The sequence below is a fragment of the Haliotis asinina genome, chromosome 10 (assembly GCF_037392515.1).
Source record: "Haliotis asinina isolate JCU_RB_2024 chromosome 10, JCU_Hal_asi_v2, whole genome shotgun sequence".
NCBI lineage: Eukaryota > Metazoa > Mollusca > Gastropoda > Lepetellida > Haliotidae > Haliotis > Haliotis asinina.
In genome coordinates this window covers 4,275,749-4,290,066 of record NC_090289.1, presented here as the reverse complement: position 1 = coordinate 4,290,066, position 14,318 = coordinate 4,275,749, and the positions used below count along the sequence as shown (strand labels likewise).

Below are 14,318 nucleotides of genomic sequence, written 5' to 3'. Positions count from 1 at the left end.
ACTTTATCAACCTCGACAAGCCTCGGATATCTGTTACTTTATCAACTCATGCTGATATATTTGATATCAGTAGACACTTGGACGAGATTCGCTATTTATTCAGATCCTTACTGTGTAAGTTTTATCAAGCAACAATCCTCTTAAAATGAAAAAAAAAAAACGTTTCCAGACATGCTGTGTTCGAGAGATGTGTTTCCAGCAATTTTCGAAAAGACTGATAACAAACATGTGAAACGTTTTTCGTTCGACGTAGGTCATTGTGCAATATGTATCAGGCAATAGGTGGAGTATGTTCAGCCTCGAACACTACCCGTCTTTCAAAACAGTTATAGAATCAATAATAGACGATTTGACAGAATTTGGATAAAGGTCCTTATTGACAGCGCTGCTCATTCGTTTCTTTTGGACGCTAGTTTATGTACGTTTGCAGCATCTTACATTCCTGATTTAGTGTTCACGTATATAGTCGAATATGATTCGGGTCTAACCACAGATTGCGCCTCTTTCCTCTGCAGCCTTGCAGTCTGCGGTGACGTCATCTACACCTCACGCTGGATGTACAGTGAAGCCTTTCTTCAACGTACAGGGCAGCTTAACATGTAAATGAGTTTTGATATATTTGTTCTACGAAAATACGCTTCAGGTTCTATTTGTAATCTGTCAACATGCTCAGTATGCAAACCCGAAAATAAACGTTAAACCCCCCCCCCCTCCAAAAAAAAAAAAATACAAAACAAAAAAAAACCCCGAAAAACATCACGGCTCAAGGAGAGACTGTCATGGGGCAATCATTTGAGTTTTTGTAACGTCATGATAACCTATAACATTAATTATAACTATCAACAAAGCTACGAAGCAGTTTCATTGATATGAGTAGTGACGTCGGGGATATGGACGCTTGGATGAAAGGAACACTTGTTCGAACAATTATCTCCACTTGCAATTTCTAGAAAAAATGTTTATTCAAGTCAATAAATGTGGAATACAGTACAATTGCTAAATGACACATAATAATATAATATATACATATTTTGCTATACACTACATGTGGATGTTCGACGTGATCGTGGAAATAATACACAATTTCTATGAAACAAGGATTCCAAAGTTAATGTTACATGTCATTATTTAAACTAGCTCCGCTTCTATTCTAACATCACAGTTATGTGGTTCTTTACATTTGATACAACAAGTGGAATCATCGGAAACATATTTAGCAAAGACTGGAAGGACCTAACAATTTGTGATCTGCTGAAAACATTAAATCTAAAAGTTGGCGAAGACTCGGGTGCTGTTGTACAAAACAAACCGACTACCTTAACTCTATGTTAAGGTATGGGAGTTACGATCGCCTTAGCGCTTTTTACAATGGCACATCGGAAACACGGTGTTAGCTGTTAAATTCAAGCGTTTTAAAATGCCGTTATGAATCCTTAACAGGCACTTGGTTAATACATTAGTTCAACTCTAATGTTTAACTCCATGACAGATAAGCCTCAGCATTACTTGTATATGTTTTCCCCACTTGATGTTATCAGGTGAACAGGTTCTTGTTTCTGGCAGTACAGGCCACTTCCATACTAGGTCATGCGTGCTCTGACCGAGCGAATCTGTTGTGTTGTGTTGGTGTCGTGTCTCCCTCCTCAGCATCTTGGCGACACTTTCAGAATGATTTCTTCTTTCGGCTGAAGAAGGATACTGTCCTGTCTGAACGTCAACACCTCCTGTGAACAAAACAACAAATGCAGACATATTATCCATAGTGTGTTCTTTGTGTAAGGGCACGACTCACTACACATACATATGGCATCCATTGTTGTTTTTATCCGCACTCAGCAGTATTCGAGTCTGAACAAGACTGTCATCATGAGCATTTTTTCTACCCAATGGGGATACAATGGCATGAATCAACCGAGTCTGGCTGGATGCCTATCCACGAAGGGTTCGTAACCTTACGACCTGCCGTAACTCATTAGTCCGTCTTACGAACGTTGTAGCTCTATGGTCACTTTGTGGATCGGGGCCCTGTAGATCATTTCTTATCCTGAAATTTATAGGTTAAAAGTCATGATAAAGAACTGGCACTTGTGGAATACATTAGAAGGATGTTTCCTCAAACGGTTCACCGAGCATCATGTTCTTGGTTAAGGTCTATCACTAACCTTATGCTTCCATAACATGTAATAGTCGTGATGTGAGTCTGACATTGCCATCATGTCATGCGAGTACAGCTGACATGACGATATTGTCATGAATATGGTGAAATCACGAGCACAACGTATTGTTTCACGATGTCACGGATGTGATGAAGCCATAACAAGCACAAGTGAGTGAGTGAGTTTAGTTTTACACCGCACTCAGCTATATTCCAGCTATATGGTGACGGCATGTAAATACTCGAGTCTGGACCAGACAATCAAGTGATCAAAAGCACGAGCATCGATCTGCACAACTGGGAACCGATGACATGTGTCAACCAAGTCAGCGAGCCTGACGACTCGATCCCGTTAGACGCCTCTTACGACAAGCATAGTCGCCTATTACGGCAAGCATGTGTAGCTGAAGACCTATTATACCTCGGACCTTCACAGGTCTATAACAAGCACGATGTTGTCACCGTGATGTAATATATTAAATACTATTTTGGAATATCAGATGTAGAAACATCATAACTCATATTATATAAAATAGTACCGGTGTGTGTGGAGCACGTTCAAACTTGATTGTTCTCAGAACATGAACCAAGGCAATCTTCGCCTCAACCAGAGCCAGGCGCATCCCAATACAAGCTCGAGGCCCATAGCCGAAGGCAAGGAAGGACAGCGGATTGGTCTTCTCGTCTTGTCTACAAAGCAGGAGTAAAGGGAAACTCAAACAGTATGCTCAGCTCAGTCGTCTGGTATTTACGTGGAATTCATATGCGGAATGTAATCATAATACACACACAATAATTTGTCAAGCAAATAGATACAATTTCACATCCAAGTCACTGGTCATCGTCTCGACCTGTACTGGAGATAGGCAAAAGACCACTCCGCTAAGTCCCCTTTGACGGAACCCTCCGCGATAATGTGATTTGGTGAAGAACAATGTACATTGTAATGGTGGCTACAGATATATACGCTAAAGACAGCATTACCTCTCTGGTTTGAAGGTATCCGGATCCTTGTACAGCTGAGGGTCTCTGTGCATAGCCTGGGCGGGTACAATGACGGTTTGACCCTCAGAGATTGTCACGCCCTGGACCTTGATGGTCTCAGAAACTTTACGATTTATCCTAAAAAGAGGAACACAAGCAAGTGTGAATTATAACTTGTTGTCTGTCAAATAGCGTCTAAGTGATGAAGCAGAAAATATACACTGACTGACGATAAAGGAGGTTCAATACACACTGATTAACAGTAAAGGAGGATCAGTACACCCTGATTGACGATAAAGGTGGTTCAATACACACTGATTAACAGTAAAGGAGGATCAGTACACCCTGATTGACGATACAGGTGGTTCAATATACACTGATTAACGGTAAAGGAGGATCAGTACACCCTGATTGACGATACAGGTGGTTCAATACACACTGATTAACAGTAAAGGAGGATCAGTACACCCTGATTGACGATACAGGTGGTTCAATATACACTGATTAACGGTAAAGGAGGATCAGTACACCCTGATTGACGATACAGGTGGTTCAATACACACTGATTAACAGTAAAGGAGGATCAGTACACCCTGATTGACGACACAGGTTGTTCAATATACACTGATTAACAGTAAATGAGGATCAGTACACCCTGATTGACGATAAAGGTGGTTCAATACACACTGATTAACAGTAAAGGAGGATCAGTACACCCTGATTGACGATAAAGGTGGTTCAATACACACTGATTAACAGTAAAGGAGGATCAGTACACCCTGATTGACGATACAGGTGGTCAATATACACTGATTAACGGTAAAGGAGGATCAATACACCCTGATTGACGATACAGGTGGTTCAATACACACTGATTAACAGTAAAGGAGGATCAGTACACCCTGATTGACGACACAGGTGGTTCAATATACACTGATTAACAGTAAATGAGGATCAGTACACCCTGATTGACGATACAGGTGGTTCAATATACACTGATTAACTGTAAAGGAGGATCAGTACACCCTGATTGACGATACAGGTGGTTCAATATACACTGATTAACGGTAAAGGAGGATCAGTACACCCTGATTGACGACACAGGTGGTTCAAAATACACTGATTAACGGTAAAGGAGGATCAGTACACCCTGACTGACGATACAGGTGGTTCAATATACACTGATTAACGATAAGGGAGGATCAGTACACCCTGATTGACGATACAGGTGGTTCAATATACACTGATTAACAGTAAAGGAGGATCAGTACACCCTGATTGACGATACAGGTGGTTCAATATACACTGATTAACAGTAAAGGAGGATCAGTACACCCTGATTGACGACACAGGTGGTTCAATATACACTGATTAACGGTAAGGGAGGATCAGTACACCCTGATTGACGATACAGGTGGTTCAATATACACTGATTAACGGTAAAGGAGGATCAGTACACCCTGACTGACGATACAGGTGGTTCAATATACACTGATTAACGGTAAAGGAGGATCAGTACACCCTGATTGACGACACAGGTGGTTCAATATACACTGATTAACGGTAAAGGAGGATCAGTACACCCTGACTGACGATACAGGTGGTTCAATATGCATTGACTAACGACAAAGGCGGTTCAGTACACACTGACTGACGATAGAGGAGGTTTAATACACACAGGCTACGACAAAGGAGGTTCAAATAGGGGAATAGCGTGTACTTCATCTGCTCGGCCATACAAGCAGCCATTCGGCGTCAATCTTACCATATCACTTTATTCACTCACATAACAGCTGCTGGGTAGAGTCTGAGCGTCTCAGTAATGATGTTGTCCAGATACTTCAGTTTCCCTATATTATCGTAGTCAGGCTCCTCCTGGAGATAGAAACATTCAGACTCTTTGTGTCTGGCATTGGGTGCCTCTTACAGAGTGGTAGGCATTTTCGTAGGATTTGTGTAACTTGATGATATCTTGAATGTGTGCTTGTAGTGTTTCTTAGCTCTGGTATTACAAAAACAACTTTAAAACAGTTACTGGTTTATTGAAATGTATCTGTTATATAAAACACACCTGTTGCTAGTCGTGTTTCATGCTGGACTTATAATATGTGACAGTGACCTGTTAAACATCAAGCCTTGACCAGACAGTGATTGATATCATGAGTGTCTGTCTTCACAACTAGGATAAGTCTCTGTTGACAAGCATGATCATGCTGCTGAAGATTGATTCTAGTTTGGACACTTGGTCCAGAGGGGCGATGGTGTAGTCTAGTGGTTAAAGAGTTCGCTCGTCACGCCAAAAGATCCGGGTTAGATTACCAACATGGCTACACTGTGCAAAGCCGATTTCTGGTACCCCGCTGTCGTGATGTTGTTCGAATATTGCTAATTGTGGCGTAAAACCATATTCAGACACTCACTTATTCCAGAACCTACAACACATACATTTCCTAGCATTTCCTTTATTTCGTTGTATGCCTTCTCCTGTATTTCCGGGTGAGTGGCCAGACAGTAGGACGCAAACTGCAGTGTTGAAGCTGTTGTGTCGTATCCAGCAATGAAAAACAGTATCCCTTGAGCAATTATTTCATCTGTGGCAAGACCTAAAAATATAAAGAAGTACATGCTGGATCCTGTTGAAGAAACGTGTTTTTTGTTTCAGGTCAGCAAAAAGCTAAGAAAAACCGGATAAAACTAAAAATCAACTAATACCATTCCACACAACATCTTCCGTAACAAACAGCGCGCGTCCTCGTAGAGTGATGATACTCTCAAACTGTTTTCCAGAGTACAACTAACTTACTTGTAGACACAGCATGCTTAAGCTCGTATTTTTAAATTCAGATTATTATCTGTTTCACCTTACTGATGTTTTTACAAACAGTATCAGAAATATAATTGCACAAAAGCAATCGAACGTACTAGTGAAAGAATTCTCGAGACCAACTAGAGCGATGATGTGAATGTCTTGGTACAATTAGGGTCAACTGAATCAAATGTATAAAATCATGCTTGTGACCTTGAATGTTCATGTGATGCAGAGTTAGAGCTATTCTACACTAAAACTGTCTCGATTTGATTAAGAGGGACATCACCATACGCTGCTTCATGTTTGGCTGTACTTACGGCTGATGGAATGATTGTTTGTAGTTCCGTTAGTCGAGTTACCATTTTCTTCTTGTTTAGTCTGCCATTCTGCTTCGATCAGGTGTTGCAGGAAGTCATTCCTCTTCTGTAAATACACATTAAAAAAATATGCTTAAATTGTGTTACGGTAAGATTCCCACTCCCTTAACTGACAAAACATTGGAGGAACAGTGTCCTTTGTACATACATGTATTTATCAGTCCTTTGTCATTCATGACTGAAACAATTACCAAAACAAACAAAAACTTAATTTTATTTCCATTGTTCCTGTCAGCTCAAGTCGAGTTTGGTTGCGAACGACATACATCCTCAACCATATCTTAAACAGACGAGGACTTTTGCCTCATGTTTAATTTCTGAAAACTGAAAAGAACAATTCTGATATCCAACCTGTCGCTCTTCCTTTGTGTCATTTTGACGTTGTTTTATCATTTCTGAGATGTTGTTCCGGAAGAAGTTGATGACGCTCATTGGAAAGAATCCCATACCAAGTTTCACCATTAAAGGAGATGCCGCTGGACACAGCACTGTAGAGTGAAATGACGCTATATACAGCAGATATAACCGTGATGGATAGGGACGTTAAGGAGAGAAAATATGTAGCATTTAAGTATACTGTGTGAAAAACTAGGGGCACCTTAACATTCCATTTGGATTTGTTTTTCTCTAGTGTGAAGCACATATACTGCATCAACTTACCACCAAGGAATGCGAAAAAGGTTCTCAGTTTTGTGGGGCGAAATATCTGTTTGGCGTTGAAAACAAAGGGGTGGTTGAAATCGTTCTGAGAATCCACTTTAATACCAAAGGCAGTTCTTGAAATCACGTCCATGGTGTATGCTCCAAAAAATCTGAAAAAGATACATACAGTAAATGAACCTTTATCTCCGAATTAGGAAGGTTTCAATGTAGAAGGCGTTCCTAAACACAACGTGGTAATCGTGAGATAATTGAAGTAGTGAGTGAGTGAGTGAGTGAGTTTAGTTTGACCGACAATATCACGGCGGGGACACCAGAACGGGACTTCACATACTGTGCCCATGTGGGAATTCGGACCCGGGACTTCAGAGTGACGAGTAAACGCCTTATCCACTAGGCTACCCCACCGTCCCTTAAAGTTATCATTCGTGTAACATTTATAAGTAGAAAACATCAGAACCTGAGAATTTGTAATTGTCAATATCGTGGGCGTACAACATTTTTTCAGTGTGTAATGGATTATGAAACGTTTCGTATGACATTTGATATACATTGTATACTGATGTGTAAAACACTTACGTTTTCATAGGCACCCCTTCATCTTTTCCCACGACTTTAGAGAAATTACGTGCAAGTGTCCGAGCACAGTCGTTGATAGGGTCACACATCTAGAACAAGGAAATATCGATATTCGATATACTACCTTCTCCACACACTGCCATCTAAATATTTTGCTACCTTTGTTTGTTAAAAGCAATGCTGAAGAGATATCATTTTGCACGAGGTTTCACAAACATACACAGTTCGCTTGCTATAATGCCCTGACAGATTGTGTGTTCTCCTGTAAGTGAATCATCCAGACGTATTGTCTCTGTGGTCAAAACCAAATCCTATTTAAAACATCCTGCATTTACTTAGGGCTGACATTTGGTACCTGGAACTCTCAAAATACACGAAAAGGACACAAAATATTGAAATGATAACCCACTGTATGATACTATGTATATCACATGTTATTGCATTGGTTTGTGGCAATAGCAAACGTCAACTTGACCATACACGGGGACGCATGTGACCAATGAAAACATAGAACTGCATCCACCAACATTTCTGTCACAGGTGGGTCAAATTCGGGAATGTCCTGCAAAAGTCTAACTTGAATCGTTATAGGATCTCGGAAAACAGTAAACTTGTACGAAACGTCCTCATTCACTGACTTCGTGCAAACAGAAATAGCTTCTGTTTCTTGCGGTAGGCAGCCGTTATAAAGGTGATCACTTAGACGTTTACCATTGGGAGAAAAAGAATGTTGCTCACCCGTCTCAGTTTGGCGCCACTGAAAGTTGGGCTGATGATGCTTCTCACTCTCTTCCAGGAAGCATCCTCCAAGAATGCCAGCCCCAAATTAAATGGGTAGGGTATGACCACTGGAAACTGAAGTTAGTTGAGAAACGTATGTATTGAGAGTCTCACAACGTGAACACAACAGACAAACCCTTCCCATGATAAGCTGCCATAGCTGTCACAATAAACCAACCAACCGACCAACCGACCAACCGATGGACCAACCAACCAACCAACCAACCAACCAACCAACCAACCAATCAATCAAGAAAAACTATCTGGGGTTCAATGCGGGATATGATGCATGCATGCAGCCTTTTCATGACAGATACTGCATGTGTTTTAGGCATTATACATCGTACTTGTCAAAGTAGGGAACTGGATAGGACATCTTTCTTTGTCACTGATGCAGTAAACGTTTCTGGTCGTGACTGTTATTACAATCTTTACTCAGGACTCATTAACATGGAATAATGATAATAATAATGATCCTGTTTCCTGTTCCTGTTTCCACACGCTTTTGGATGCTCAAAGCATTCTACTCACTTGCCCTTATAGTCCAAGCTGCCTGTTAGACACCCGAAGGTGATTGTCACGTGACTTATCACACCGAATACCTATTTTCTGCTGGGTGAAAAGAAGCAAAGTTTTAACAAACACACTCGCCCAAGGTTAGACCGCATGTGTCACATGTGCTCTCTAATGGGGCAAGACAGAAATCAATCAGGAGCCAAGCTGCCAAATTCGCTCACCCATTCCAAGGACACTCCATACCCAGCATTGCTCAAGTTCAACTGTTTTGTGACCTGAGCTCTATGAACTAGACCACACACCGCAACCAGAATAATTACTATTTTATCTAGCACCAACCTAGAAGCTATCTTTAGTTAAAATGAACACTAACATCAGATGTTACCACGATAGCTATAGGATCATGCTAGTCACACCCCACCTGACACTGGTTATGGTTTCAGAATGGTGATTTGGATATGTATAGGTACTGGTAGGTACAGGTTTGTATTAATAAAGTAATTAAAAGAATTTGCATAATTACTCACTGCACGGTTTCGGAAAACGTTGAAACTCTTGACGAGGACCTCTTTCAAGATTTCCAAATCGGATATGACGTAGAATGGCTGTCTTCCCCTGAAGATCCTTAAACACAGAACAAGAAACACAAGGATAATACATCCCACATAAACCGAGACGATTGCATCAGAACAAAACATTGATGGTCTGACTTCAGTGTAGTACTGCCAGAATTGTAACATACACTGTGAGTGACTAGAAGTATGCGACATTGCCTTTATCAAGGGATACCTTCTGGCGTCAGGTTTAGGCTAGGCAGCTAGTGTTGACTATATTTGTGTTGAAGTCTTCACAGTTATCTTAGACTTGAACTTACCCAAACACATTTCTGTAACGTGTATGTGTCTTAGACTTGAACTTACCCAAACACATTTCTGTAACGTGTATGTGTCTTAGACTTGAACTTACCCAAACACATTTCTGTAACGTGTATGTGTCTTAGACTTGAACTTACCCAAACACATTTCTGTAACGTGTATGTGTCTTAGACTTGAACTTACCCAAACACATTTCTGTAACGTGTATGTGTCTTAGACTTGAACTTACCCAAACACATTTCTGTAACGTGTATGTGTCTTAGACTTGAACTTACCCAAACACATTTCTGTAACGTGTATGTGTCTTAGACTTGAACTTACCCAAACACATTTCTGTAACGTGTATGTGTCTTAGACTTGAACTTACCCAAACACATTTCTGTAACGTGTATGTGTCTTAGACTTGAACTTACCCAAACACATTTCTGTAACGTGTATGTGTCTTAGACTTGAACTTACCCAAACACATTTCTGTAACGTGTATGTGTCTTAGACTTGAACTTACCCAAACACATTTCTGTAACGTGTATGTGTCTTAGACTTGAACTTACCCAAACACATTTCTGTAACGTGTATGTGTCTTAGACTTGAACTTACCCAAACACATTTCTGTAACGTGAATGTGTCTTAGACTTGAACTTACCCAAACACATTTCTGTAACGTGAATGTGTCGACGTGTTCATAGTTATCTTAGACTTCAAGTTACCCAAACACATTTCTGTAACGTGTTTGTGTCTTAGACTTGAACTTACCCAAACACATTTCTGTAACGTGTTTGTGTCTTAGACTTGAACTTACCCAAACACACTTCTGTAAAGCGTTTGTGTCGACGTGTTCACAGGTGTCTTAGATTTGTACTTACCCAAACACATTTCCGTAACGTTTCTTCCAGGTCCCCAGCTTATAGAAGATTCCCTGTAAGAATAAACACAAAGAACTTTGGTTTTTGGTTGCGTTTCCACACTAGAGCTTAATCTAGAAAAGGTGGGTGGTGTTGCCACATGAGAAGAAATGGTTACCTTCCAACTGAGAGACACCCATCTAACAGACAGTCAACTTACAGACTCTGAACAGGAAGGTGAATTAGGGTAACACCTATGGATATACTAGAAAAGCCTACTGTCTTGTGAGTAGAGTAGGGTAGGATGAAACAAGGTCGTTACTGAGAAGTAACTTTTCTTTTCAAAATGAAATTGTTTTTACTATCATTTACTATCGAATATGAAAACAGGTTTGTCACTCATGTTTCTTATTGAAACATATTTTCACTCAAGAAAAGGGTTGGGGAATTATTCAACCTACAAAAGCCCTCTCCAACTCAAGGAAGTAATGACAAACATTCTGATATCCATAGCCAAGTTGCCATGATGTGGCATATTTCATATTTATTAAAAATAAATCACAATTAAATGTACTCATCATATGTCTTAATCTTGTGTGGAAAACATTTAACCTCCTTACTCCATATGAATAATGTTTAGATTCACTATTATGAGATTTGAGGTAAATAATGCAACAGAGTAAGTTTTAACAGCGAAGGGAATATTATTAGAGTAAATGATGATGTTTAATTTTGTACATGGTTGGCTAGAATTATTGGAGTTTCTTAACTCATAGCTTTTCTTCAAACTTGTGTGTAAGAATAACTATCTAAAGGAACGGACTAGTTGGATGCTAAAAGAGGAATGGATTAACGATGAGGGAAATACTGTTAAATATATTTATCATTTAAACCTACAAATCCAGCGTTGTTTCCAATGAAAGGGTACGGTGCTGGCCCTGGAATGCCCATCTTCTTGAAGTGGTTGAAGTTCCATGTTCCATATCTGTAAACAGAAACCATCTTTCAGACAGATTCATTATGGCGTTGCTACCGTTCAGTGATGACGCCGTTTATTCGTGCTTGGGGCAAACAAATAAATTCCTGTCCTGTCGCTATAGCGACCACTAGTTATTCAGTAAAGGTGTTTAGTAAAAAGTATTCGTGATCCGTGATGCCGCACACACAAAATTTGGCTTTACGTTTCTATGACATTTGTCCGACCAATTTACGTAAAGTTGTTGAATAAACAAGTTCTTTTATCGGTGTGTATCGAAATTGGAGAAACTGTAAAAAAATGTCTGTCAGTACTCAGAAGTCTTTTTCATTTTTGAACCTGTTTATATTTACACCATCAGACCGTAAATATAGGTAGGTTTATGTCAAAGTACTTGTCCCTGTTCTCAAGAGACAACACCTCTAAATATGTCTGTATAGTTAAAAGGGACATGAACTAACACTACACATGTGTCTATTGTCACTAAAAAACAACATTTCACATGTGTCTATTGTCAACAATAAACAACACTACACATGTGTCTATTCTGCTGCAGCTATATTTACGGGGAACAACCCTCTCTACAACACCCATTATCAGTTTACACAAAGGAACATCCTAACCAGTGTCTACTGCCAAGGTGCCTATGGGAACAATATTTCATATCTCGTGAAGGTGTATCTGGTATAACACTCCTACTGATGTCGGTTGTTGTAATGTCTAATTTAAGACAGACGTCAAATGTTTCTAAAAACCCCAAAACATGTAGCCAAACCATATGAGACATAACTGTTATTATTCAATCTGCGTTCTTTATCTTCATCACTATCATACTGTACATTGATATTTCTGCCACACATTCACATCACATTCATGTGTACGTGTTTATGTCATGTGGTGTATAACTATATTTAGAAATTTGAACTCAACGTATTCGTTCGTCTTCGTCAACGTAAACGTTGTCTTAATTCCAAACTAATTCCCCTGTCGACGCACCACATATATCATAGTTGACACCATTAAGGGAGTATCTATGGAAACGATGCTATTAAGATCTTTCGACGATGTATCTAGGATACCACTCCTACCAATACCTAGTGCCAAAGTATCTATGGAAACGATACTATTAACATCTTTTGATGATGTATCTAGGATAACACTCCTACCAAAACTTAGTGCCAAAGTATCCATGGAAACGATACTATTAAGATCTTTTGATGATGTATCTAGGATAACACTCCTACCAATACCTAGTGCCAAAGTATCTATGGAAACGATACTATTAAGATCTTTTGATGATGTATCTAGGATAACACTCCTACCAATACCTAGTGCCAAAGTATCTATGGAAACGATACTATTAAGATCTTTTGATGATGTATGTAGGATAACACTCATACCGATACCTAGTGCCAAAGTATCTATGGAAACTATACTATTAAGATCTTTTGATGATGTATGTAGGATAACACTCATACCACTACCCCGTGACAGTCTAACGAATCAAAGGCACTGATGGATGTGCAAATTGGAAATGAAAAAGGCGTCGAGGGCGTCTCGTCAACGTTCTAGATAGTGAAACCTGACGTCTCTTACACAAACTATACTCTTCAAAAACTTGAACTTTCAATTTGGATAGAAAGTGTTAACGTTAAAAAACGTTTCAGTGACAGAAACTTTATGAATGAACCGCCATTTCCCTCTATTACCACCCCTAAACACAACGCATGATATGCACTTGCACAATGCAGTAGCCCAATCACGTGCATGGGGTCCCATTCTTGATTTTGATGTTTCTTTTCAAGAAGGTCGAGAAATCAATTAGAACATTAATTTTGACACTCATCGTGTTTTGACACTCGTTTGTTTTAAAATGAAAATCGCATACATGCAAATTACATGCCATACACCTATCATCTTTCAAAAGCGACCGCATTCCAAATAACTATGGTTGTAAGGAAGTGCAAATAGTGAAGCACTCTCAAAACATCCAATACATATAATATCATATCAACGCTGATTGACTCCGATAAATCTCCCACATAGTTTTAATCGTAAATTTTGAAAAAATGATGATCCCCTACTTTTTATAGAGTATAGATAGAAAGCATTGCCATGCAGGCACAGTTTACCATCAGCTATCAATATTTATCATGCCAACAAAGTACGATTTTGACAACTCACAGATTTCCAGTTTTTAAACACTCACCCAACAGTTTCCGCACAAGTAGACATCCTTCAGACTCAACATTGACATTGTGTAAAATACAGTTCACATACATTTCCACAACTATCACAAATGTCTACTTACATGTAGAGCAACACAGTCGTCGACAGGGCAAGAATGAGATACAGCGGGACGTCCACTAGACCCAAGATCTCCATGTTGTTGTGGCGAGCTGCAGCCAGTCAGTTGCAAATTAAATTTATCTCACATGACCTCTTTATTCGCCGTGTCGCGCTGACATGCGTTTTGTTAAATTATACCACCTTGCCCACCCGGCTCGCAAATGTGTCGGGGTTACCGCCAGAGGTTAGAAAATAGGTTGTGTGTATTTGTGTCTGTGTTCATGTTTGTCTCTGAAAAAGTACATGCGACTGTGTGTTTGTGTACGTGGATATGCGTATCTTTTCGTCTGTGTGCATCTTAGTACTTGAACCTGAATGTATCTTTGGTATAGTGAGCGTTTTGAGTCTGTATATGTGTGTTGTGCGTGTCTGTTTATGTGTTGTACATGTCTGTATATATGTGATTTGCGTGTCCA

At 39.7% G+C, this 14,318-nt stretch overlaps 1 protein-coding gene across 1 annotated transcript; it reads right to left on the bottom strand.

The window, feature by feature from the left end:
* Nucleotides 1–943: 943 nt before the first annotated feature.
* On the bottom strand, nucleotides 944–14,070 carry LOC137299208 (cytochrome P450 3A21-like). Its single transcript, XM_067831796.1, has 14 exons — nucleotides 13,865–14,070; nucleotides 11,475–11,562; nucleotides 10,599–10,651; nucleotides 9,388–9,484; nucleotides 8,303–8,419; nucleotides 7,565–7,653; nucleotides 6,986–7,137; nucleotides 6,677–6,813; nucleotides 6,266–6,371; nucleotides 5,585–5,742; nucleotides 4,926–5,014; nucleotides 3,140–3,277; nucleotides 2,695–2,845; nucleotides 944–1,724 (listed from the first exon to the last, which is right to left on the bottom strand). The coding sequence occupies exons 1-14, from the start codon at nucleotides 13,936–13,938 to the stop codon at nucleotides 1,644–1,646; spliced, it is 1,530 nt and encodes a 509-aa protein (XP_067687897.1). The 5' UTR covers nucleotides 13,939–14,070; the 3' UTR covers nucleotides 944–1,643.
* Nucleotides 14,071–14,318: the final 248 nt, after the last annotated feature.

Coding starts and splice junctions, on each gene's coding strand:
- LOC137299208 (XM_067831796.1), bottom strand. CDS start 13,938: ATGGAGATCTTGGGTCTAGTGGACGTCCCGCTGTATCTCATTCTTGCC. Junction 9,485..10,598: donor CGTTACGGAAATGTGTTTGG/GTAAGTACAAAT, acceptor TCTGTGTTTAAG/GATCTTCAGGGGAAGACAGC. Junction 6,372..6,676: donor ACACAAAGGAAGAGCGACAG/GTTGGATATCAG, acceptor GTGTATTTACAG/AAGAGGAATGACTTCCTGCA.